Source organism: Chanodichthys erythropterus, chromosome 1, assembly GCF_024489055.1.
Source record: "Chanodichthys erythropterus isolate Z2021 chromosome 1, ASM2448905v1, whole genome shotgun sequence".
Taxonomy (NCBI): Eukaryota; Metazoa; Chordata; class Actinopteri; order Cypriniformes; family Xenocyprididae; genus Chanodichthys; species Chanodichthys erythropterus.
In genome coordinates this window covers 21,565,203-21,590,643 of record NC_090221.1, presented here as the reverse complement: position 1 = coordinate 21,590,643, position 25,441 = coordinate 21,565,203, and the positions used below count along the sequence as shown (strand labels likewise).

The window sequence follows — 25,441 nt, the reverse complement described above, 5'->3', positions numbered from 1 at the left end:
AAATTTTAAAGATTTAAAGATTTTATACTTAAATTAATACTTTTATGTAGCAATGACAAATTGATTAAAAAGTAACAGTAAAGACAAACAAATGCTGTTCATTTGAACTTTCCATTCTTCCTGAAAAATTGTATCATGGTTTCCACAAAAACACTAAGCAGCACAACTGTTCATTTAATATTGATAATGATAATAAGAAGAAATTCTTCTTGTGCACCTAGTCAGCATATTAGAATGATTTCTGAAGGATCATGCGACGCTGAAGACTGGAGTAATGATTACAGGAATAAATGACATTTAAAACATATTCAAATAGATTTTTTTATTGTAATATTTCACATTATTACTGTTTTCACTGTATTTTTTTAATCATATAAATGCCTTGGTGAGCATAAATAACTTTCAAATAACCTAACCCTAACCGATTAAAAAACATTAAAAAAAATCTTACAGACCCCGAACTTAAACAGTGTAGTCGGCTCACTAGGTTTTGGACCAGAGCTAATTTATCCTTTTACATTTTTACTATCCCAATGTACTCCCTTTTAGTATCCTGGCAATGAGGAAAGACGCAGTAAATGTAAATGAGGTACTGTAAACACACACAGTCTGTCTCTTTTCGTATGTTCTCTGTGGTGTCCTACGGCTTCAGTTCTCCACATCTGTAGTTAAATTATGTATCTGTTAATGACGTGTGAAATTCAAACCAGTTTCCCCCACTTGAAGTTCAACCCCCTACATGCGGCCTTTCTCTCAGACACACGCACAACACATATTCACCCTCCCCTCCCATTCCCCGGAGGCCTACGCCACCTCTCTCTCCCATTTCCACAGGGCATTTTTCCAAGAAATAAGGTTAATTAGCTTTTTTTTGGTCTCGGTCTCTCTCTCTGCTGTGGTTGGATGCAGGCAGCGCTATGACTGTGCGTATCAGAGAGTCACTGACATTGTTGTCGATCAGCAGGTGGTCAAGCTTATTATAACCAGCTCAAATCACGCCCATGTCTGGTGAAATTGGTCCAGACCTGCATCATTTAGCAGCGAGCCAAAGGCAAGTCTTTATTCCACTGGCTTTGAAACTGCCAGACATCGACTTGAAGCAAGTCGATGGAGTCATCCATCGATACAATCCAGGCACGTTAACAAAACAGCAGGCACAGTCTACTGCATGTTGTTTTGTTTGCTGTTCTGGCTGTAAAGTATAGATTCAACAATCAATATGATTTGATTTTCATGCTGAAAAATCAAAAGGAAAAGAAGGAACATCAAAAACTGTCTGTGTTTACTCTCTGATATTAATTGAATCTAAGCGATTATGACTGTACAGTATATGGTTAGTTTTCACAAGAGAACCCTGTTGGAAACATTTTCTGCATCTTTTGGCCAGCAGTGAAATCTGTAGTCTAAATAACAAGGCAACAGTGCATGGAGAGTGAATATGAGGAATTTTCTGGACACAGATCCATGAAAATTTAATTATTAAGGCAGATCTGGGCACACTTGACCAGTCTCACACACAGTCTTTAATTTGCGGGGGAAGTTCAGTGTGCATGTTGTACAGTGTAGCAGACATTTAAAGAAATAGTGCATCCAAAAATGAAAATTCTGTCATTTTTTAACGCACCCTCAATGATAATTAATTTTGTATGACTTTCCTCGTTACATAAAACCAAAAATGAATGGTTAACAATGATTATATGACTTCATAATAATGTTATTTAATTTATAAAAGTATATACTTTATTTTTACATAAACTACCGTTTTTGGTCGGAAAGTCTCTTATGCTCACCAAGGTTTTATTTGATCAAAAATTCTGTTAAACGGTAATATTGTCAAATATTTGAAACATATTGAAAATATACTGTAATTTATTCCTGTGATGCAAAGCTGAATTTTCAGGATCATTTCTTCAGTGTCACATGATCCTTCTGGAATCATTCTAATTGCTGCTCAAGAAACATTTCTTGTTATTATCAATGTTGAAAACAATACTGTTTAATATTTTTGTAGAAATTGGATTCATTGATGAATAAAACATTCAAAAGAACAGCATTTATTAAAATATATTTTATAATATGTCTTTACTGTCACCCTTTTTTAATTATTAATCCTTGCTGAGTAAAAGTTTTTATTAAAAAAAAAAAATGAACCCAAACTTTTGAATGGTAGTGTACATTTTATACTTACTATAACATAATAAAAATGAAAAACATCTTAAATATTAAGTGTTCCTTTAAATATTAAATTACCTTTTGTGTGAAAAACCATATATGTGACCTTGGACCACAAACCCAAAGCTGAATAAATATTCATTCCATTGATGTATGGTTTGTTAGGATAGGACAATATTGGGCCGAAATACAACTATTTGAAAATCTGTAATCTGAAGGTGCAAAAAAATCTAAATATTGAGAAAATAGCCTTTAAAGTTGTCCAAATTAAGTCCTTAGCAATGCATTTCCACTCACAAAAATACATTTTTGATATATTCACTTTATATAATGATTTTTGGCATAAAAGGAAAATCAATAATTTTGAGCCATACAATGTATTGTTGGCTTTTGCTGCAAATATACCTGTGCTACTTATGACTGGTTTTGTGGTCCAGGGTCACATATAATGCGGAACCTATGTATCCTGGTGTCAGCACAGGGTTTTTTGAATGAATATATATGGACTCAAATGAGATTGAGAGCTGCTGCAGTGAAATTTTTCACTTATAATGACTTGAATGTGGGTCAGTTTCACATTTAAAGCTATTTTTATGTGTTTAATAAGTTTATTCCAGTTGAGTCTGATGCCATCCATCCCCATTCGCTTTTATTTTTTATTAAAATGAGTTTTTGCTTCTTTTCTTTTTTTTCATGCTGCTCTTTTGTTTCATTTTTGGCTGTACTAACCCTTTAATTACTCTCATACAATCTTGTTGCACACTGTTTGCTCACCAAACCAATCTATCATTCTGAATAGATGTTAAACATTTCTGATAGGTTAAGGCAGCTGTAATCTTTTTCGGGCTGATCCGTTGAGATGCTGAACTCAGCGAAAGAGCTCTAATCTCGCAGACATTGCTGAACGTATAACCGTGCGTTACAACACAGTGCTCTATCAGGTCCTGTGATAATTGCAGATTCCATTCAGACATGCTTCCACACAGGCTTACACAGAATCATTTCATTTTGGCTTAACTTCAAAACAAGCATTGATTTTGTCTTTTGGAAATGATTGGATGTTCTTTAGCCCGAGACTGGCTCAGCAGACTCAGACTGACCTACTTTTCCATGAACCAGCCTCTCTTATGTTGCAGACAGCTGTGCTATGCTGAAACCTCAATGCTATCTTGACTGTGAGGGCTGACAGTAGAAGATATACTTTAAAACATATTCCGCTTGCTGTTTTCCCTACTAATCGTTGTTGACCTACTGTCCCCTTTCACTGCATAGTGGCAATTAATGTCTTGATATGGTGGATCATCTTGATCTCATTCTCATTTTGTCTGTGCGAAGGCAAAGAAAATCAATTTGTAAATCAATATAAGCTAAGTGCGACTTTATTAGACTTTGTTCCGGGGATATTCTTAGCATGCTTTGAACAGTAGGACATTATACATCGGCTGTGTTCGGAATGGAATACTAGCTGCATACTTTTCAAATTATACATACTGCTGAAATGGGATGCTAATATGCTATTCGGAACATTATTTTTTTTTTGGTATTTCCCATGATGGCTTTGTGATGGGGAAGCCATGATCATACATGTTCGAGCTGCCGAGGCTGCTGGGATTAGACAGGTTGGCACGGTAACCCACTTTATGGTGTGTGAGTAATGACAGCGGCTGCAAATTACTGCACGGTAGAGATCAGTTCTTTCCCAGAAGCACTTTGGGTATATGAGACCCTGACCTTTGACCCTGCTGTTGCAGACATGGGTGCCCGCAGGATTTATTAACTGCACTCTGTAATGCACTGCCCACTTTATTTGTCATAGGGAGCTAAGTATAAAGACATTCAGAATAGATGACTTACATGAAGGACGACAAATCTGATTCCCTCTCAATCTCACAAAACAAACAACATGTCTGGATGAAACCTGAAAAAGAAATAAGAAATCATATATATATATATATATATATATATATATATATATATATATATATATATATATATATATATATATATATATATATATATATATATATATATATATATAAATATATGACGCTTTAGGTTTGGGGGGGAAAAATATGCAAATATTAGCTTAGAATTAGTTCTTTTTTATATTATGGTAATAAAAATTTGTCATGATAATAATGTCACAATGCAAAAAATACCTAAATGACCCTAAAATAGGCTTTTTTTTAGTTGTGATCTGAACATTTTTGTGACAATCACCTACATCCCTACTGTTCTTCGTAGTCACTGAAGCAAGTTAAACAGGGATATCATATTGTGAAATACTCTTTGCCTGGATATTTCCTTGTCAAACAGTATCACACAAGGGAACGCTGGACCAGAGGGCCTTGAAATTGCTTTTATGAAATCACTTTCTCTTTCTAAGTCAACACATGCTTTGATTATAGGACACCCCCACTCTCTCTCTGTCTGTTGTCTTTCTCTATGTCCCTTTCCTTCTCTGCTGTCTCATTTATCCTTTAGAGAAAGATGAGAAATAACATGTCTGTAATTGAGCAAACTCATTAAAACATTGTCATCAGTTTTCTCCCCGTCTCAGACTGCAGTGTGCTAATGTGTTTATAATGAGAGAAAGGCCTGCGTTATTGCCAAGCAGAGGGTGTACGGTCAGGTGCATCTCAACGATTGATGAAAAGTTGCCGTTTCCAAGAGCTATTTCTCTGTCATTACCTTTTGCAACATCCATTGTTGCATCTTTTTAAGAGCCGCTCACTGTTGAGAAACAAAGAACAGCAAGATAATTAGTAAATGAATAAAATGTACTCTGTCTGTAATGATTTCAAATCGCCCTCCCTCAAGAAGCAGGGGGTTTCATAGTCTCTTTCTGCGCAAACGAAGATAAGAAATACAGCATCAAGATCAATGGGCTTAGACATTGAATGTTTGCTTTATATGGGCAAGGGAAAGACAAATCTTTATGCTGACTATTAGACAATTAGTAATGTGGCTGTGAAAAAACAGTCTCACCATGTTCGAATCCTCCCAATCGACATTAAGGACAGCAAGATTTTCCTGATGCCCCACCCATATGACACCACTGTACACCGTATTAAAACTGAAGAGAAAACACATTCATGCAGTTAATAGATTAACAATCCAACATTAGATTGTCCAATATCTATCTATCCATCCATCCATCCATCCATCCATCCATCCATCCATCATCAAAACTGAAGAGAAAACATATTCATGCAGTTAATAGAATCCAACAATACAACATTAGACTATTATCTATCAATCAATCAATCAATCTATCTATCTATCTATCTATCTATCTATCTATCTATCTATCTATCTATCTATCTATCTATCTATCTATCTATCTATCTATCTATCTATCTATCTATCTATCTATCTATCTATCTATCTATCTATCATAAATAATAATTCTATATAATTTTATGTTAATATTTCATTTATTTATTTTTATCATTTTAATAATCCATCCATATAATTTAATATAATGACTTAAATGAAATAAAAATACTTAATTTTATAAATAAACCACAATAAACAGAGATATTAGAAATAAAATCTGTACATCAATACATAGACTGTCTTAGTGTGGGAATCATCACAGTGTACAGTATGCAAGAATGTGCCATTGTGAATAAATCGCACTGTTCCGCAACTATTTGTGCAATATTTCAGGACTGTGTATTTCAGCTTTCAGCAGCCATGTTCAAAAATAGACAAAATTTTCTCAGTCTCTCCCCCACTGTGCCATTGACCGGCATCACACGCTGTAAACCACGCATTCAGGCTGTTTAACATACACAGCTAAGTCTTCCAGTCAAATGTAGCACAACAGTATCGGAAGGGGTCTCCATGGCAACCTCTTCCTCCTGTTTTCAATTCAGCAAGCAATAAATCCACTGAGGGTGTGTGGCTTCTCAAAAAAACAACAAAAAAAATTGAATCACGCTTTCCTACTTGTTACATCTCAACCCCTTCGTCTTTCATAAGCGGATGCCACTAAAGACGCAACATCTATGAAATCATTGTCTGTAGATTTCTACTGTATGCAGAACAATACAGAATAACCAAGCAATGTAATCTGCTGTTTTGAGCTCCTCACCCTTCAAACAAATGCATCTTTTAGAGGAAGATAAAAGAAGATTTCTTAAAGGTAGGAAACCCTCCTACAGATGTAAATAGCAAGCTAAGATTCAGAGGTTCAGAAACATTTGGTTGAATACAATCAATCACAAACTTTGTGGTATTTTATCACTATTGCTCATTTTGTATTGTCTGCCTGGAAAAGATGAAAGACTTGCTTATCTTTCTCTGTGTACCAGCATTAAAATCAATCTTTCGAGAAACTGATTTATTAGATGTCTCGAGTTAATCCTGTCGTATGTAAATTATGTGGCAGTTTCTGTCCTCAGTGGTGAATCCCGTGGATTTAGTGTTGAACGTGAAGGATGTTGTGTATTTCTGTGTCAGATGATAATGAATGGAAGGATAATCATAGTCGGAGGAGGGGAGCGTCGGCTCTCTCTGGAGGGGCGGAGGATTCTGAGCTGTTCATGCTGTGGGAATGGCAGCTCTTGCTCTCTTTATCTGTTTAAGTGCACTGAATGTTTTCAACCCTTTGGTCTGATTCAGGGCTTCCATAAAAAGGGTTACTGTAATTAATCTTCTGCTAAAAATAATTTTTGAGGATTATTTTATTTATTTGTTAGCACAAAAAAATTCAGTACATTGCCTAAGTCTGTTTTAACCATTTTCTCACAAATGTGGGGCACTAGAACAATGCCTTTTTTCCCCCAAATCGGTAGTGACAGCTTAAAAAGAGAGGTAGGCATTCAACATATGCAGATTTACCACGTTTTTAAGATATGAGAATTTAGATGGACTAATTGCTGTTTTTCAACAAATCATTTGTTTGACAAACAAATGCATTTTATAAACGCTAACCACTGTATAATTCTGCTGTGATTACTAGATCCGACAGAGCTTATCATTTACTGTATTGTGGTATTGCAGAACACAATAGCCCTGTCCTAATATTTCATATATAATCCTAACCCTATCTTGTTTTAATTGTGTGTGGATATTAAGAGTAGACCTAAAAATAACTGTACTATGAATTGAGATTCTTCTGGCAACCTGCATTATTTTAATGGAATAGTTCAGCAAAAAAAATCCTTTACTCACCTTCATGTCAAACCTGTATCTGCCACGTATGGAATTTTGCAGAATGTTCAATGGTGTCAGGTCTCATACAATAGCTTTGTGTGAAGAAAAAAAGAATAGAAATTGATCATATTTTCCTTCATTGGAAAATAAAAAAATGAAAATTTTGTCATTTATTACTCACCCTCATGCCGTTCCACACCCGTAAGACCTTTGTTAATCTTCGGAACAAAAATTTAGATATTTTTGTTGAACTTCGATGGCTCCATGAGGCCTGCATAGGGAGAAATGACATTTCCTCTCTCAAGATCCATCAGTTCATGTGAGTACAGTGGTTCAATATTAATATTATAAAGGGACGAGAATATTTTTGGTGTGCCAAAAAAAAAAAACTAAATAACAACTTATATAGTGATGGCCGATTTCAAAACACTGCTTCAGGAAGTTTCGGAGCATAATGAATCAGTGTGTCGAATCAGCGTTTCGGAGCACCAAAGTCACGTGATTTCAGCAGTTTGGCGGTTTGACAAAAGATCCGAATCGTGATTCGATATGCTGATTCATCATGCTCCGAAGCTTCCTGAAGCAGTGTTTTGAAATCGGCCATCACTATAGAAGTCGTTATTTTGGGTTTTTTTTTTTTTTGGCACACCAAAAATATTCTCGTTGCTTTGAAATATTAATATTGAATCACTGTACTCACATGAACTAATTTAAATATGTTTTTAGCACATTAATGGATCTTGAGAGAGGAAATGTCATTGCTGGCTATGGAGGACTCACTGAGCCATTGGATTTCAACAATCTTTTAACAATCCATGTCATTACATTCATATATAGGGTGCAGTGGGGCTAAAGGCACACCAGGGTAAAAGGTGCATTTGATTTTATTCTCCTCTAAACCGCTAGATGGCACAAAAACATCCACTTTTCAAGATGCATGTGGAAATTTGGCTGATCCTTAATGAAGATTTTTTGAGACAAAGGTCTTCTTAATGATTTTCAGTCTCCTTAAAGCAAGAGTTTTTTAAATAATGGAAGAAAATGTAAAAGTGTGGTATTTCGGGTAAAAAGCACCCCCTGCTGTTGGAGCTAAAGGCACAATAATTAACATGATAATAAATAGCTGGCTGACTTTTCCATTTGTTGACATGACATGATAAGATTCAGATGGTAAATATCATATATTAAGTTGGGTGTCCATCTTAGAGATAATCACTATATTTTTTTAATGAAACCATCAAAATGATATTAATCATATCACATAATAAAATATCATTTATTGTTACTACTGTAAATCTATATTAAATTTCCTTCAATGCTTTTAAAATCTTTTTTTTTTTTAAATATGTTTTTCAATATTTAAAAAAAAAATTTTTTCATTAACATTTTGAATGACAGTATATTTAATGAACAAAAATGAATTATTTTATTCATCAAAATACACAGAAAATAGTACAAACTTTTTTCCAAAACGTGATTGTTTTGAACTTAGACATTATTAAAAACATATTTTAGCTAAAGTATTTGTATAAATAATGTGCCTTTTACCCTATGCTGGTGAGCCTTTTACCCCGTGTGTGGGGTAAAAGTCCCACCTTGCCACCTCATAAATACCTCATAGATTTTTAAACAAACAAACCACTTTTATGATTTATCTTCACACAAAATCTGTTGCTCCATCCAATCATATACTGGGAATAGCGAGAAGCACATTTTTCTTAAGGTGTGCCTTTAGCCCCATTGTACCTTATTTAAATTTGGCATGCCAAAACGTGCACACAAGGTCTGATGACAATGATGCCAAACATGTCACTGGTTTTTATTTTTTAATGTCTCTTGTGACCTATCGCAACACACCATCGTAATACACATGCATATTACGTGTGTTGTTTGAAGATTTATAATTACCAGCCACTGGAGAGTGGGCTTTGTTTTATATTTTAACTTATTGATTGATCAGTTGCAGCATTCTGTGGTTTAATATGTTTTAGATAACTAAACTGTATAATTAGCCAATTTCCTGCCTAGATGTTTCATATTACTCCATGGTCTCTTTCTTCTTACATAATAAAACAGTTCAACATTTCATGTCTACTTGTTTGCTAAGTAGCTGTGTAATAAGTGGGATAATGTACAGTGAGCCAGTCATTAATCACCAAATAAACCCCTGAAGAGAGATGCAAGATCAATCTTTTGTGGTTTATTTTATGATAATGACCAGATAACTGTACATTATCCCTTACAAAGAGTGGTAAATCCTGCATACATAAAGGCTCTCTTGTGTTTCTTTGCAGCTGACATCATCTCTACTGTGGAGTTCAACTCTACTGGAGAGCTCTTGGCCACGGGAGACAAGGGAGGAAGAGTTGTGGTTTTCCAAAGGGAGCAAGAGGTAAGACGAAACCATGAAATCTTTCACATACATTCGTTCTGTGAAATCCTCAGCAGGTCAATAAAATCTGTACTTTCCTTAATGTGTGAGGAAAAACCACAGGGTCGCACCCTGTACCACAGCTTCCTGTGGCTTTTAACAAGGTTTCAATAAATACACAATGGTAACATAGGTGAGGTCTCGATAAACCTCAGCTGCACATGCTCAGACGTGAAGATTTTTCCAGGATAGTTTTGGACAGCAAAGACTTCTTTAAAATTAGATGTTACCTACACTACAAGCTACTAACAATAAGTAACTAAGTACACTTAAGCAACTTAAAGGGAATGTTCACCAAAAAATGAAAATTCTGTTATCATTTACTCACCCTCATTATGTCATTCCAAATCTGTATGACTTTCTTTCTTCTGTGGAATATAAAAGAAGATATTTTGAGAAATGCCTCCTTGTTTTTTTTCCCCACACACTGGAAGTCAGTGGTAACCAAAACTGTTTGGTAACAATAGAACAATTGATAATTAATTTAATCAGAGTTGTATTTTTAGGACAAAAAAAATTAGAATTTTTGAATAACCTCAATTAGGATGATGACATAAACAGATAAATTTACATGATATACAACTAGAAACACAACTAGATAAATATAAAAATAAACCACACATAACAGAGTTAAAATCATACAGTAGTATTTAACAGAATCATTTAACAGTACAGGTAAAGTCACACACTTTGGAAGTCACTTATCTGGAAGTGTTACTGATGTAGCTATTTGAATCACATTTTTAAAACAATGTCAATAACAAATTATCAGAAAATGTCCTGTATTCACTGTAAATATTTAGCTCTAAAAGGCCTAAAATGCCAAATCAGTGACACTTTTTTAAACTATTCATGTAAATAAACTATCCAAAAGAACCAGATGTACTAGAATAAATTGGACGTTCCAACATACTGTATGAGAGGGTGAACCATTTAGTACAGTACAACAGTAAAGCTGTGTGCGCAATACAATGTGACATTTAAACAGCAAATTAATGTTTGGTCACGGTACACAGCTACTCATTGGAAAAAGTAGCTTGTTATTGAAAAAGAGTCACTACTAAACTAGTGTCACAACTAAGTAGTTACTCCTCAACACTGAATTAGGACTGTTCTGTATAATTCAGTTTATTCTGCCTGTAGATTATATGCCTTGCTGTCAGCAAATCCAGACGCACACGAACATGTCCGTTTCTGCACAATACCCTAAACATTAGTACTTCACACACGCACACACGTGCATACACACGCGCTCACACACACACACACACACACACAGATTCTTATAACACCCTCTAGAGAGGGACTCCTCTGTTTACTTTAATTTAACTGCATGAGCGGTTTTCACAATTATTGATTTTGATGGTTCCCAATGTGAAAACTTCCTTATTTCCATGCTGCCATTGATTGTGAATGCATTAATGTAATAGCCCAACCGTGACCAGGAAACCTGCAATTAACTGTTAACAGAATCAGCAGTACATTACGGGATATTCACAAGCAGAAAGCCCCGTAGATTTCCATTAATCTTAATGCTCATTATTAACAAAGTTCTACACATACTGTGTCCCTTGGAAGTTCATTTCTTATATATTTTTTGGCTAATTAGATTGTTTTCTGTTACCAGTAAGAAGGTAGTCATTCTGCAGAGTACTGCAGATCTCCCCCCCATATTTGAAAGTGATGTCTGTCCTAGGAAATGTATTATCTTCACCCTTTATTTAAATGTTAATAAAAATTGTTAAAGAATTTGTAATCACGTTATGTAGTTATGCAATTGTTTTATTTGTGATAACGCAATGAAATATGCCAAATTGTGCAGACATATTTTTTGGCCAGGCTATCAGACAAAGAAATTATGAACACAACAGAGAAAAATTAAATATTAATTACTGATTAATTTGTAGTCAATGTATCCTTTTTCCTGCAAGCTTTTTTTCTGCATAGTAAAATAAAACCTGTAGCTGTAGTTTGCCTTTTTTATGCCAAATAATTTTGTCAGATAAATACCTTGACCAAATGTAGTGTTTTGCTTTTCCTTCAGATTTAAAATATTTAAAAAATATATATATAAAATATTTTCCTCATATTTTGATCATTTAATTGAACTTGTACAAATATCCCCTCTGGACATCACTTTTGACCACTACTGTAGATGAGCATAACAAAATAAATGTTCGTAGCAAGCTCTGTTGGTCTTTGCAACTGAACAAACATCCTTTCTGTCCTCTCACCCACAGAGTAAGAACCAGCCTCACAGACGTGGGGAGTATAATGTTTACAGCACGTTTCAGAGTCACGAGCCGGAGTTTGACTACCTGAAGAGTTTAGAGATTGAGGAGAAGATCAATAAGATACGCTGGCTGCCTCAACAGAATGCTGCATACTTCCTGCTCTCCACCAATGGTGAGTGACAGTTGAGATTTCAGTGCAAAAAATAATGCATTGTAAACATTATAATTCACCCAAAAATGAACATTCTGCCATCGTTCACTCATCCTCACATGTTCCAAACATGTATGACTGACATTGTTGTGTGGAATACAAAAGAAGGTACACCAAACAGGTATAACATTATGAGCACTGACAGAAGTGAATAACACTGATTTACTCTTCATCACGGCACCTGTTAGTGGGTGGAATATATTAGGCAGCAATGAACATTTTGTCTTCAGAGCTGATATAATGGAAGTAGGAAAAATGGGCAAGCGTAAGGATTTGAGCGTGTTTGACAAGGGCCAAATTGTACAACTGGGTCAGAGCATCTCCAAAACTGCAGCTCTTGTGGGGTGTTCCCGGTCTGCAGTGGTCAGTATCTATCAAAAGTGGTCCAAGGAAGGAACAGTGGTGAACCAGCGACAGGGTCATGGGCGGCCAAGGCTCATTGATGCACGCGAAGGCTGTCCCGTGTTGTCCAATCCAAATGACAAACTACTTTAGCTCAAATTGCTGTTCTGATAGAAAGGTGTCAGAATACACAGTGCATCACAGTTTGTTGCATATAGGGCTGCATAGCTATAGACCAGTCAGGGTTCCCATGCTGACCCCTGTCCACTGCCGAAAGCGCAAACAGTGGGCACGTGAGCATCAGAACTGGAACACGGAGCAATGGAGGAAGGTGGCCTGGTCTGATGAATCACATTTTCTTTTGCATCACGTGGATGGCCGGGTGCGTGTGCGTCGCTTACCTGGGGAACACATGGCACCAGGATGCATTATGGGAAGAAGGCAAGCCGGCGGAGGCATTGTGATGCTTTGGTCAATGTTCTGCTGGGAAACCTTGGGTCCTGCCATCCATGTGGATGTTACTTTAACACATACCACCTACCTAATCATTGTTGCAGACAATGTACACTCTTTCATGGAAACGGTATTCCCTGGTGGCTGTGGCCTCTTTCAGCAGGATAATGCACCCTGCCACAAAGCCAAAAATGGTTCTGGAATGGTTTGGGGAGCACAACAATGAGTTTGAGGTGTTGACTTGGCCTCCAAACTCCCCAGATCTCAATCCAATCGAGCATCTGTGGGATGTGCTGAACAAACAAGTCTGATCCATGGAAGCTCCAGCTCGCAACTTACAAGACTTAAAGGATCTGCTGCGAACATCTTGGTGCCAGATACCACAGCAAACATTCAGGGAGTCCATGCCTCGACGGGTCAAGGCTGTTTTGGCAGCAAAAGGGGGACCAACACAATATTAGGAAGGTGGTCAATGTGATGCCTGATCGGTGTATTTGAAAGTCTTTGAGGTCCAAACAACATCAGACCATTCACATTAGTCTACAAACTATGATCTCAGTATTAATCCAGACTATTATTTATTCATAATAGCTGCTTTTATTTCAACAAAAGATTGTTGCAACATTAAAGTGTTCTAATGACATCATACGTCTCCCCATGTTCAGATGGTATGGCTACGGTTTATATACTCTGTTGGTGCTGGATCTTTTCCAGCCATGTGCCAGATTGTGTCCCACAGACTGCTAAATTTCCCACTGCCCACCTTTTTATTTTCTTCTCTCTTTTAATTTCTTCTCCTTTTATCATGTCTTGTTCCCTACAAATTGTATATTGAAGCTGCTCTGTGTGTAACTGTTTATTTTTAGATAAAACTGTGAAACTGTGGAAGATCAGTGAGAGGGATAAGAGACCGGAGGGATACAACCTGAAGGATGAAGATGGAAGAATCAGAGATCCAGCCACCATCACCACGTTACGGGTCAGCATGCTTGTATTATCACCACCTGCAAATTGACAATAAAAACAAGCAAAATGTTTAATATGGATACACAAATTGTATTATATTTGTTCATTAGATATGTCAGAACATCTAAGGATGATTTTTAGGATGAGAAAATAAAGAAATATATTTTACATAAAGAACATGAAGCCTACTTCTAAGAGCATTAATACATTTTCATTGTGACATATTTTACATATAATTCATAATTTAATTTTCATTACCATAATTCTCATTATCATTAAGTTTCCATTAGTGTAGTAGTAGTATAGTTTTTTTTTTTATTATTTAAATCAGCATAAATTAAGGTTTGTACAACAAATTATGAATACTTCACCATTGAACTAATGTTTTATTTATTAATTTTACATTACAGTAATAATGAGATTTCATCCATTACAGTAATGAGAAGAAATCAAAATGAGGATGTCCTAATTGTCATGAAGATGATGTCACAATGTAACGTTTCATTTTCTTTAAGCATAATCTTATTTCTTTTGATTTTAGAATTTAACACAAATCAGACATGTTCTTCAAAGGTTTCTTAAGATGTACTCCTAGAGTCTGAACAGTATTTCAGTAGTTCAGCTGATAGTTAGCTTTTATAGAATCTTGTTTTTAAGCTGGAATGGCACATAGTTGAGCAGTGATCCACTGAATCGCGTACCAAGAAGTCAGAGATTTATTATAAAACTGCCGGTGCGTGTTCTCATTAATGCTTTGAGAAGTTGCTGCTGTTCGCTCAAATTCTCACATGAAAATCTCATTCTCTGTGTTCAGCACTGATGCTGACAAATGATGAGCTGTCAGCGACCAAAAGGCATTCATTCATAATCAAGCAGCAAGGACAAAGAGAGATGATAATGTGCAGTGAAGGGGCTCACAATCATTCCTCCCTCTGCTCTCCTTCTCACTCGTTCTCCACTCATCCCTCCAAATTGAATACAGATACAAAGAGGGCGCGACTCCGAGTGCCCATTAATGCTTGGTGCGGTGTCTGTTTTCTGCTCCATGGCCTAATGGATTAAAGCACTCCACTACTCCACCATTGTCTGTCCGGGCAGAAGATTAGCCTGACACAGAGGTGATGGCATGGAGCGGGCGGCAATCCCATTTGGACCGTGAAATGTATGTGTGGTAGAGATGCAGAGACGGATTTATCGTGGAGCTCCGGTAGTGAGGGAGGAGGGGAAGGATGAGATACACATGTCATGTGTTCTGGCAGTCTCCATTGCCAACGCTGTGATCTTACTCTTGTCTCAGTATGCAATTTTTACCCCTAAGGTTTGCAGTGGACTGGTTTCTAAAATCTGTGAGATGACGTGATACAAGGTGTGACCGCCGTGGCATTTAAAGCCAGCGGTTACCTGACCTTTTATAACAATAGAGCAAATCAAAATGGATTCTTGTGCTGTTTGACCTACTAATGCTGTCTGTGCCATAAAAACAGAAAGCTAGGTGTTGGCCAATCCCCCATCCCCCTGCCTGTCTTAGCAGTAGATAATGAGCATGTTTTCTTATCTTTTCCATGGTCTTTCACTCTCTCCTTTCCTCCTGCGTGATCCGTTTGCTCTTTGAACTTCTATGCGATTGCTAAGTTTGACACAGGAAGATATTTTCCCTCAAGATTAGAAACAGGGATCTCCTTAGATTCTTTTATACATAAAGAAAAGGACAAATTCCTTTAGCAAGACTTATGACTAATGGCATGTTTACAGCTAATTCTGGCTAAAAAAAAAAAAAATCACCCACTATCATGAAACTGACAGTTAATGTAGTTTTAAAGCAGTGGTTCTTTGCTGTTAGAGCATAAACAACATCTGCAAAGTTACGACTGAAGAATTCACTGTTTAAGGACTACAATAAATGGCTGGTAGGGGCTACAACAAAGGTTAGTGACATCACTAACCCTAAATATTACATAAGCCCTGCCCCCGAGAGCACACAACAAAGGGGATGAGCTCATGTTGGGCTGCTTTAGAGAAGAGGAAGAGTTGTAGTAGAGTGTTGTTGCCATGCCGTCATTTAACGCTGGACTGCTTCACACATGAGGGTCAATTCAATGCTGGATTTGCACAAAAGATTAACATGATGGCACGTGCTAGTCGATGAGTCGAATCAACTCCACAGCAACTACGTAAATGTATCCACTAATCATTCATTAACGTACAGATGCATTCTAAAAGTTGTGACCTCTTCCTGAGTCTCTTCATCAGTGTCCGACTCCGGTTTGAATAATGTAAGGCTGAACACCGTTACTGACAATCGTCATTTTGGCTGCGTGAGATTCTCCAGCTTTGTTGTTGTTAAGCAACCGAAGCACGAGCTGTATCAGGAGTATCAGCTCATTTGCATTTAAAGGGACACAAAAATGGCATGTTTTTACTCACACCCAAATAGGGGCAAATTTGACAAGCTATAATGATCTGTGGGGTATTTTGAGCTGAAACTTCACAGACACATTCTGGGGACACCAGGGACTTGCAGTATATTATATCTTATAAAAGGGGCATTATAGGTCCCCTTTAAAATAATCTAATCTAATCTAATTAATTTTCTAAAAATAAAATAAAATAAATACATAAGATATAGGCCTAAATTAATTCATTTTTTGCCCCTCAATAACTACTGAAGAACACACAGTTCTTGAAACTTCTAGAATCACAAAATGGATCATGGATATCTGATTTAAGTGCCTCCTCTTTCAAAGAGTTGATGATACCCTGGTAAATCCATTGACTAGTTCTTCCTAAAAGACAGATGTATTGTACCTTTACTCATGAAAATATGCATCAGATGGTCAGTGAATGAACTGTGGGTGGTCCATAGATGTGCCATCTTATGCTAAAAACTAATAAAAGGATGACATATAAATCTGTCAGCATGATAAAAAAAAAAGCACATGAAATGCTAATTTGTGCATATCATTTTAGCTCAACATTACAAAAGTGATTTAAATGCCTCTCACACAAGCCAGAGGTGCTTCTCAGAGGTTATGTGGTAATGAGTGACACTCTTTTGGAACGGTACACACTGCCTCTATACATCAGTATCAGTTAAACAGCCCGCATCTGCATACTGCAATTAGGACCTGTGGGTGGGGCGCTGGTGCTGTTCTGGGCACCAGCTAACAGCAGGAAGTGCAGTACAGTGGACTCTTAGAAATGTGTCCCGCTGGATGGTCCCAGCTCACAAAATGCCAAACGCACATTGAGCATCATCATAATGGTCATTAGCCCCAATTAGATGCAAGTCGGCGCCAAATATAGAACTCTAAAAAAGGTTAATCATGCATTTTTAATTAGTTATACCAATTATTAAAACCCCCACGAAATTGTTTGAGAAGCTATGTTTTCATTCCTCTGTTAATGTATGTAGTCAATAGCCTTTTGTTTGCATTTCAGACCGGAATATCACACTTAATGGCTTGTACTATGGATGAAAGCAATGACAGAGAACAAATATATAGTGCAATATGTTTTTGGTGCATATAAAGTTAATTTTGTTAACTTTTTGGAGCGCACTAGCATATGAATGTTGTTAAAGCTAATAGAAATATGCATACGTCCACAAAACTTGGGTTCATGGGGTCTTTTAAAATAGAATATAAAAATAAGCAAAACTGTCTCCCTGTTCTGACCTGCTGTTCAATTCAGCATTCTTTAAATAGAGTTGTGGATTATTATGTATGTCCTAGTTCTTGCTGATGAACGACAAGAAGGTCCCTAGTGGTCATATCACCAACAATCTTTAAAAAAAGGATGACTTTGTTGTTGCTGTTATAATTGTGACAGCAGATTTTGACCTTTTTTTCTGTCTTTTCATTTCTTTAGGTGCCAGTACTGCGGCCCATGGACCTCATGGTTGAGGCCGCACCTCGGAGAGTGTTTTCCAATGCGCACACGTACCACATCAACTCCATATCTGTCAACAGTGACTACGAGACCTTCATGTCCACCGATGACTTAAGGATCAACCTGTGGAACCTGGAGATCACAAACAGAAGCTTCAGTATCCTTTGTAACGTCCTTGAAGTTGACAGAAATATGTTTTTGAAAAAGAAAGTTCACCTTCAGTACTAGGCCCAACACATTTGTAACCACTGTTTCCCCCATTTGCCGATTCCTCATTATGATTATTATTTATGATCAGTGTTGGGGAAAGTTTCTTGTAATGCATTACAATATTGCGTTACTCCCTAAAAAAGTAACTATTTGTGTTAGTTACTTTTTATGAAAAGTAATGTGTTACAACAACAAAAACTAAAAACAAGTTCTATTTTTGGCAAATGTTAAGGCCCTTTCACACCAAAAGTGAAATCAATAAGCCTCAGGCTGAAGGAAATGCATATTTATGCCTGTACAGTAGAGGGCGCAGCTCAAACAAACCTTTCAGCTGTGCTGCCATTCTGGATTAAAAAAGAATAGGATACAGAAGAAGGAAGTTCAACACCCTTATTAATAAATCTAATCTAAAGTAATTTTTTGCTATTAGTATGGTTGAATTAGATAATTGAAGGTCAGCAGCAAAGACACTGGTTAATAAAGTGAGATTAAATAAAGTATATTTGTGTAATTTTATATAGTTAATTATTACAGGTTTGCATAAAATTCTGAGATTGCACTTCACTGTCTTTATTCATTTTGAGGAAAACTGAATGTTTTTGTGCAAGTGAGATGAGTAAATGTTCATATTTAGTCTAGAACTACAATAACCATCATGTTTACACACAACGCACACAACACCTCTGCCCTTTATTTCTCTCAACATGGGGGCAGGAGAGCTGTCAATAAATGTGAAGAAGTAACTTGCGTTACTTATTTGAAAAACTTTTTTGTTGTAAATTGAAAAAGTAATGCATTACTTTACTAGTTACTTGAAAAAGTAATCTGATTACATAACTCAGTTAAGTTACTTGTAATGAGTTACCCCAACACTGTTTCTGATTCATTGTGCTACTACTAGACCTACAAGTTGAGAAGTTTTTCTGAGCTGCTTTTTCAGACATTGTAGACATTAAGCCAACAAACATGGAGGAGTTGACGGAGGTGATAACGGCAGCAGAGTTTCACCCTCACCACTGCAACACTTTCGTCTACAGTAGCAGTAAAGGCTCCATACGTCTGTGTGACATGAGGGCAGCAGCGCTCTGTGACAACCACTCGAAATGTGAGTCAGTGCAACCCTAGAAGAAAAACATTAATGAGACAATAGTTGACATACACTATCGTTCAAAAGTTTGGGGTCAATAAGATCAATTAGATTGGGTCAATAAAGAAGTTAATAATTTTATTCAGCCAGGATGCATTAAATTGACGGCAAAGACATTTACAGTGTTACAAAAGATTTTTATTTTGAATAAATGCTGTTCTTTGGGGTAAAAAAATGTAAGCGGCACAACTGTTCCCAACATTGATAAGAAATGTTTACTGAGCACCAATCAGCATATTTGTAATGATTTCTGAAGGATCATGTGACACCACCTATGTTTCCATCCAAAGTTGCTAATTTAACTTGCGTGCAAAATTGGAATATTGCATAAAACATTTGTGAATAAATCAGCATTTCCATTACATGTGTTCAAGAGAACAAAATTGTCACTTCCTGGGAAATTGGCACAAATTATCTGTAATAAAAATTACTGTTTTACTGTATTAATGATCAAAAACATGCAGCCTTGGTGAGCAGAAGGGACTTCCTTCAAAAACATTTTAAAAAAAAATCTTACCAACCCCAAACATTTGAACGGTAGTGTACACTTATAAAATGAATGTGCATAGCTTAGTTTAGATACCTTGGATTATAGAATAATTTGATGAGAAATGTTTGAGTTCATATTGAAATCTCAGACTTTGTAGACAATTGAGATTAAAAATAAATGCAGCTAAAGGAAACAAAGGCTGATTGCTTAGAAAAGCAATAGCACACATCTCATCACCATACTGTAGGATTTGAAGTACCATTCAGGCCTCTAGCACTAATGGTGTGGAATGAGTTATGCACCGACATTTAATACTTAGGATTAGGGATTTGAACAAGCCCCCAATAGGTAGGTAATAGAAAGCACCACTAATAAAGCTTCTTTGAGGTCCTTAATATACTTCAGACTTTTTTGTCCCAGTTTAAATGAGTGCTTACTTCATTCTACCAACCTTTATTGTAAACATTACAAATTCAAAATTCAAAGGGGCAGTACAGCTCAAGAAACACTGTTGTCTCTAGAGAGCACAGCCAGTACATACGCCACGACAGGGATTAGCTACACTTCCACCTAGGGCGAGGGCGTTGGAGGTGAGGATTATGCTAATATTTAATATGATTGCGTCTCCTTGAGCTTAACTGGCTAATTTCATTTGGGGATTGGACACAGTGCAGACTGATGAACCTGTACTGGTGGAATACAGTGGCATCCCCTTTGGCTGCACATGGCTGAATTGATAACCACAAATTGACACATTTCCATTTCTTAAGTCATAGATGCTCAGGTCTCCAGTTTAAGATGGGAAATATCCATATGCATTTGATGATCAGATTGAATGCATTGACATTTAAGCTTGGCATAAAAATCAATGCTCAAGGGCAGATAGCCATGCCTATAGTTTTCTCACCGCTCAAAGAATTTGGTCATTTCCTTAGTTTTATCGACATGCTTACTGGTCCATGTTTTTGCATCCTGTTGAATAGACATTTACATACTGATGCTGAATTTTAAAAGGCTAGATTAGCTGGAGGGGGGAACAGCTGTGAGGGCTTCAGCTTTAGCTAACTTGGTTTGTATCTCCAGAACCACATTGACCTAAATTATACACACATCTGTCAATTTTTTCCCTGGTACATGATCTCACAGCAGGCAGATCTGCCAGTTTGCCTCAGGAAAGACCTCCTCAATGTCTTCTCTATCGCATAGTGTGTGCTGCTCCTTCCATCCGCACTAATAAATCTACCAGACATCCCAGAGAATATTCTTAAAAATCAATCTGCTGTGGCAGGCGGGGGAGGCTAACCAAGCCCAGCAGGGCTCCGAGCAGCAGCAGAGTCTGGGCGGAGGGTCCGTATCCCCTCATATCACTCCCCAGAGGACTCATTAGCCCCCTCTGAATGACACCCAGCAAGACTGCAGGTGGACAGGCTCACAATGTGACAAGACACACTCATGACAAACACCTGCAGTCCACCAGTGCCCAAATATCACCGCAAGCATTGATCTGTTTCCTCTCCCTCTGCCCGTGTTTTTCATCCGCTGTGTAGACGCCTGCCGACACATCACAGGATAATCCGCAACTAAGTCAACAAAACAGTGAGGGGATAATCAATAGTAGATGATAAATAGCTGTTTCTCTGCTCTGACAGGTGTATTATTTCCCTGGCGAGCCAGACAGATTTATGATGTTTTGTGCAGCAAATGGTGAAACTGATTCAGAAAAACTTTCTTTGGAAGTTTCTGCCAGGCTCTTGTTATTAAAACCAACATGAAACAGCACTCGCAATCTATTTTACTTCTGTAATGTGACATATTTCTGAGCAAGATGGGATATTCAGTGTGGACTGGACATCTTCTTATCCTCATATTAAAGTGTTTCTTTATTTGATTTCTCAATTATTCTCATTTAGTTTTCGAGGAGCCAGAAGACCCAAGCAATCGTTCCTTTTTCTCTGAAATCATCTCCTCCATCTCTGACGTAAAATTTAGCCACAGTGGGCGGTACCTGATGACACGTGACTACCTGACTGTAAAGGTCTGGGATCTGAACATGGAGAGCAAACCACTGGAAACCTATCAGGTAAGGCAGTTAGTCATGTCATTGCATTTAACAATATATTGACTAATGCCCAATTTTAAAGGCCTTGTGAAGTCAGATTTGGCTTTTGTGGCTTTTAGTCCATGTCTGTTAGCATTCAGGTCATCTATATGCTTGTGTACACCTAAAAGAAGACAAATAAATCTTTTTGCCATTCAAAAGTTTGGGATAAGTAAAAGTGTTTAATGTTTTTTTTAAATAAGTCTCTTCTGCTCTCCAAGGTTCCATTTATTTGATCAAAAATACAGTAAAAACTGTAATATTGTGAAATATTATTACCATTTACAATTAAAATTTTTCCTATTTGAATATATATTAAAATGTAATTTATTCCTGTGATCATTACGCCAGGCCTTCAGTGTCACATGATCCTTCAGAAATCATCTGATTTGCTGCTCAAGAAATTAATAAATTAATAAAGAAGTATTAATTTCTTTTAAAGACTTTGACTTTCTTAATATAAGACTTTCTCATCTTGAACTACACAGATGTTGCCCAATAAAATGCCCTCTGAGAAGGTCATCTCCCCAAATGATAAATTCCACCTACCTCCATTCAGCAGTAGCAAGTAGCAAAATCACGCTTCACTGGTATCTTTGGTTTCTCAAAGTCTTAATTTACTTCAGCCTGTTAGACACAAAACGGGACATCTTCCACCAATGAGCTGGAAAAAACGAAATCAAAAGATTCTCATCAAACAATATATCATGGGGTCTTTAAAAATCTCACACTGTCTAAAAACAGAGGAATTTGTCATAACCTGTGTTTACTAAATTAACAGTCAGACTTGCACAAAAACTGTCACCGTTTCCTCCATCCAGGTACATGATTACCTAAGAAGTAAGCTCTGCTCGCTGTATGAGAATGACTGCATCTTCGATAAATTTGAATGTGTTTGGAATGGATCAGACAGGTCAGTGTTTATTTTGATACACATACTTGTCTTATTGTGAATGGTAATTCGGTGCACAGTTATAATGATCTAATTATAATAAAGATAAAAAAGGATCTTAATGCATATTGTTGATTTTTCATTTTGTTCTATTTCCAGCGTGATCATGACTGGTTCCTACAACAACTTCTTCCGAATGTTCGACCGTAATACGAAGCGTGATGTGACACTGGAGGCGTCCCGGGAGAACAGCAAGCCTCGGGCAATTCTGAAACCTCGTAAGGTGTGTGTGGGCGGAAAGCGCCGCAAAGACGAAATCAGTGTGGACAGCCTGGACTTCAGCAAGAAAATTCTCCACACCGCCTGGCATCCTTCCGAGAACATCATCGCTGTGGCAGCCACCAATAACCTTTACATATTCCAGGATAAGGTCAACTAGCACAACTGTACCACCTCCACATGTTCCAGAGAAGAGAGAGAAAGAGGAAAAAAAACGCTGTAGCCCAGCAGGATATTCCAGGGTGTGTTTTGTGATGAGAAACATGAAGTTACCTATGATGTGGGCAGAAGTATGAACAGATTGTGCTGGGCAAGAAGGCCAAGTTGTGCAAGGATGCTGCCAGACTTTCACAAACAAGAAGCATCCTGCCCTGCACAATCATTCTTCCTCTATTAAGTACCTGCATTTCCTCTTCCATAAACTCTTGTTTATTTATCGTATTTATTCATTTCTCTGCTGGGAGGAAATGCCTGACTCTTTAAATCTGGATAAATGTGCATTTTCATTGCAATGAAAAAGAATAAAGAATCTTTAATAAGGCAAAAACAAACCGTGAATAAGACGGGCCTCCGCTGACATCAGAAACAAAGGGGTGCCTTTACAAAAAAACAATGGATTTTCATTCCCTTTGAAACACAGTGCTCTCCAACTTCCTCAGAAGTGTCTGACTGATCCGTAACAGACTAAGAATGTGACACTGCGATGATTGTAGTGTTGAGACAAACAATCTGTGGATGGAATCACAGTATTTAGTGTCCTGATTGGTCCTCTTGAAAGGAGCTCTTAAGTAAAAGTCAATCCCATTGGTCATTTTTTGTCAGTCCATGTTGTCCTCTTATTTTGATGTAAGTAACCATTAACAAGCTGTGGTGCCTTCTTTTCGTATGTGGGTACTTGGGCGGCAGACGGGGTGGTGGGTGGGCGGATTTTCGGAAGGGTGGTAATTGGGTTGTGAAGTGTGAATGTTTTTACAAGAAATGTGAAGAATAGCTTTGTGTAAGAAAGGAAAAGAATTGCAGCGACATGATTTTACAGTACACAGAATTGAAGTACTTGAATTCTGCATTATAGTCTTCATTTTATCTCAGTATTCTCATAACTTTACAGTATACCCTGTTTTTTTTTTTGTTTTTTTTATTCTTCAGTGCCGTGCTGGGTGAAAAGTATTATTGCATGCAACAGGTCATCTATAATGAGCCACTGAAGAAAATACACTGCCCGGCCAAAAAAAGAAAAGAAAAGAAAAAGAAAAGTTTAATTCTAAAGAGTCTATGATTAGATCATTATTGGTGTGTTTATTATGTTTCTAGCATGTTATATGTTTGGCAAGAGTTCTTCTAACCCTAATTGAACCTATTCTAACCCTAAGTGTATCTATTCATTTCTTGACCATGACCATATTCCAGGATGACAATGTCAAGATCAATCAGGCTCAAATTGTGAAAGAATGGTTGGGAGGGTGCATGACAAATTATTTTCACTAATGAATGAGTCTGAAAAATTGATGCACCTCTTGATGGAAATAAATGTTGTGATGTTAAGAGGTGCATCAATTTTTGGTCAAGATCTTGTATTGACAATGCAAGAGGTGAGCACTCTGTAAAGTCTACTTCAGCACATCCCAAACACTTACAATGAATTTAAGGTCTGGACTCAGAGGTGCCTATTCATGTGTGAAAATGATTCTTCATGCTCCATCCCAAACATTCTTTAACAGTTTGAGCCTGATGAATCTTGACTTTGTCATTCTGGAATATGACCATGATGTGTCTTCCTATATGGTTGTTTAAGAAATAAAAAGCTAGACACTGCAAGAATTAGGGTTAGAAGAACTGTTGCCAAACATATAACATGCTAGAAACATAATAATCAATGCAATTTAATTATCCAATCACTGACTTTTCCTATTTAAATACAAACAGCGACTTTTGGGGCCGGGCAGTGTACATGTTCCACACCATCAAATGAACCTGTAACAATCAGATGTCATATTTTTACATGGTTTCCGCTGCATCTGTCTGAGACTGTTAAAACGTCATCATTCAGTTACGTCACTTTGGCCTGAGGATGACAGGAATGCCGGTATCATAATGTAGCCTATACATGACGTGAAGGTTAAATGATATCAGGGAATTTTATTATGTACAAATAAACCTGTAATGTTCTCTTCTGAAGGGATAAAAACTTCAGTTGTAAACTTCTTAATGAAACAAAGTTTTATAGCTCAGAATGTATCTACGTCCAATTATTTGCCATGCAGTCTTTATGCTTAATGGAATTCGTTGAAATAAAAAGAAACGAAAAGGAAGTTGAAATAAAGTTGATTTTGTTTTTTGGGCTCCCTTTCACCACACGTGAATTAAACAATGGCGCCCCCATGTGACAGTTTAAGAGACACACATGTACTCTATCAAACACACTCAAAGAATTCATTATGCCACATAACTCTGCAAAGCACAAAAGA

At 37.0% G+C, this 25,441-nt stretch overlaps 1 protein-coding gene across 2 annotated transcripts in view; it reads left to right on the top strand.

The window, feature by feature from the left end:
- Positions 1-25,249, top strand: part of ppp2r2ba (protein phosphatase 2, regulatory subunit B, beta a) — a 74,173-nt gene extending 48,924 nt beyond the window's left edge. For both annotated transcript variants that reach the window (XM_067382009.1, XM_067382018.1), the window contains exons 2-9: positions 9,630-9,727; positions 12,007-12,172; positions 13,873-13,985; positions 17,840-18,017; positions 19,011-19,175; positions 21,618-21,787; positions 22,627-22,718; positions 22,857-25,249. In XM_067382009.1, coding sequence (XP_067238110.1) covers positions 9,630-9,727; positions 12,007-12,172; positions 13,873-13,985; positions 17,840-18,017; positions 19,011-19,175; positions 21,618-21,787; positions 22,627-22,718; positions 22,857-23,136 — 1,262 coding nt within the window. In that variant the 3' untranslated portion in view covers positions 23,137-25,249. The remainder of the gene's footprint in view (positions 1-9,629; positions 9,728-12,006; positions 12,173-13,872; positions 13,986-17,839; positions 18,018-19,010; positions 19,176-21,617; positions 21,788-22,626; positions 22,719-22,856) is intronic.
- The last annotated feature ends 192 nt before the right edge of the window (positions 25,250-25,441 follow it).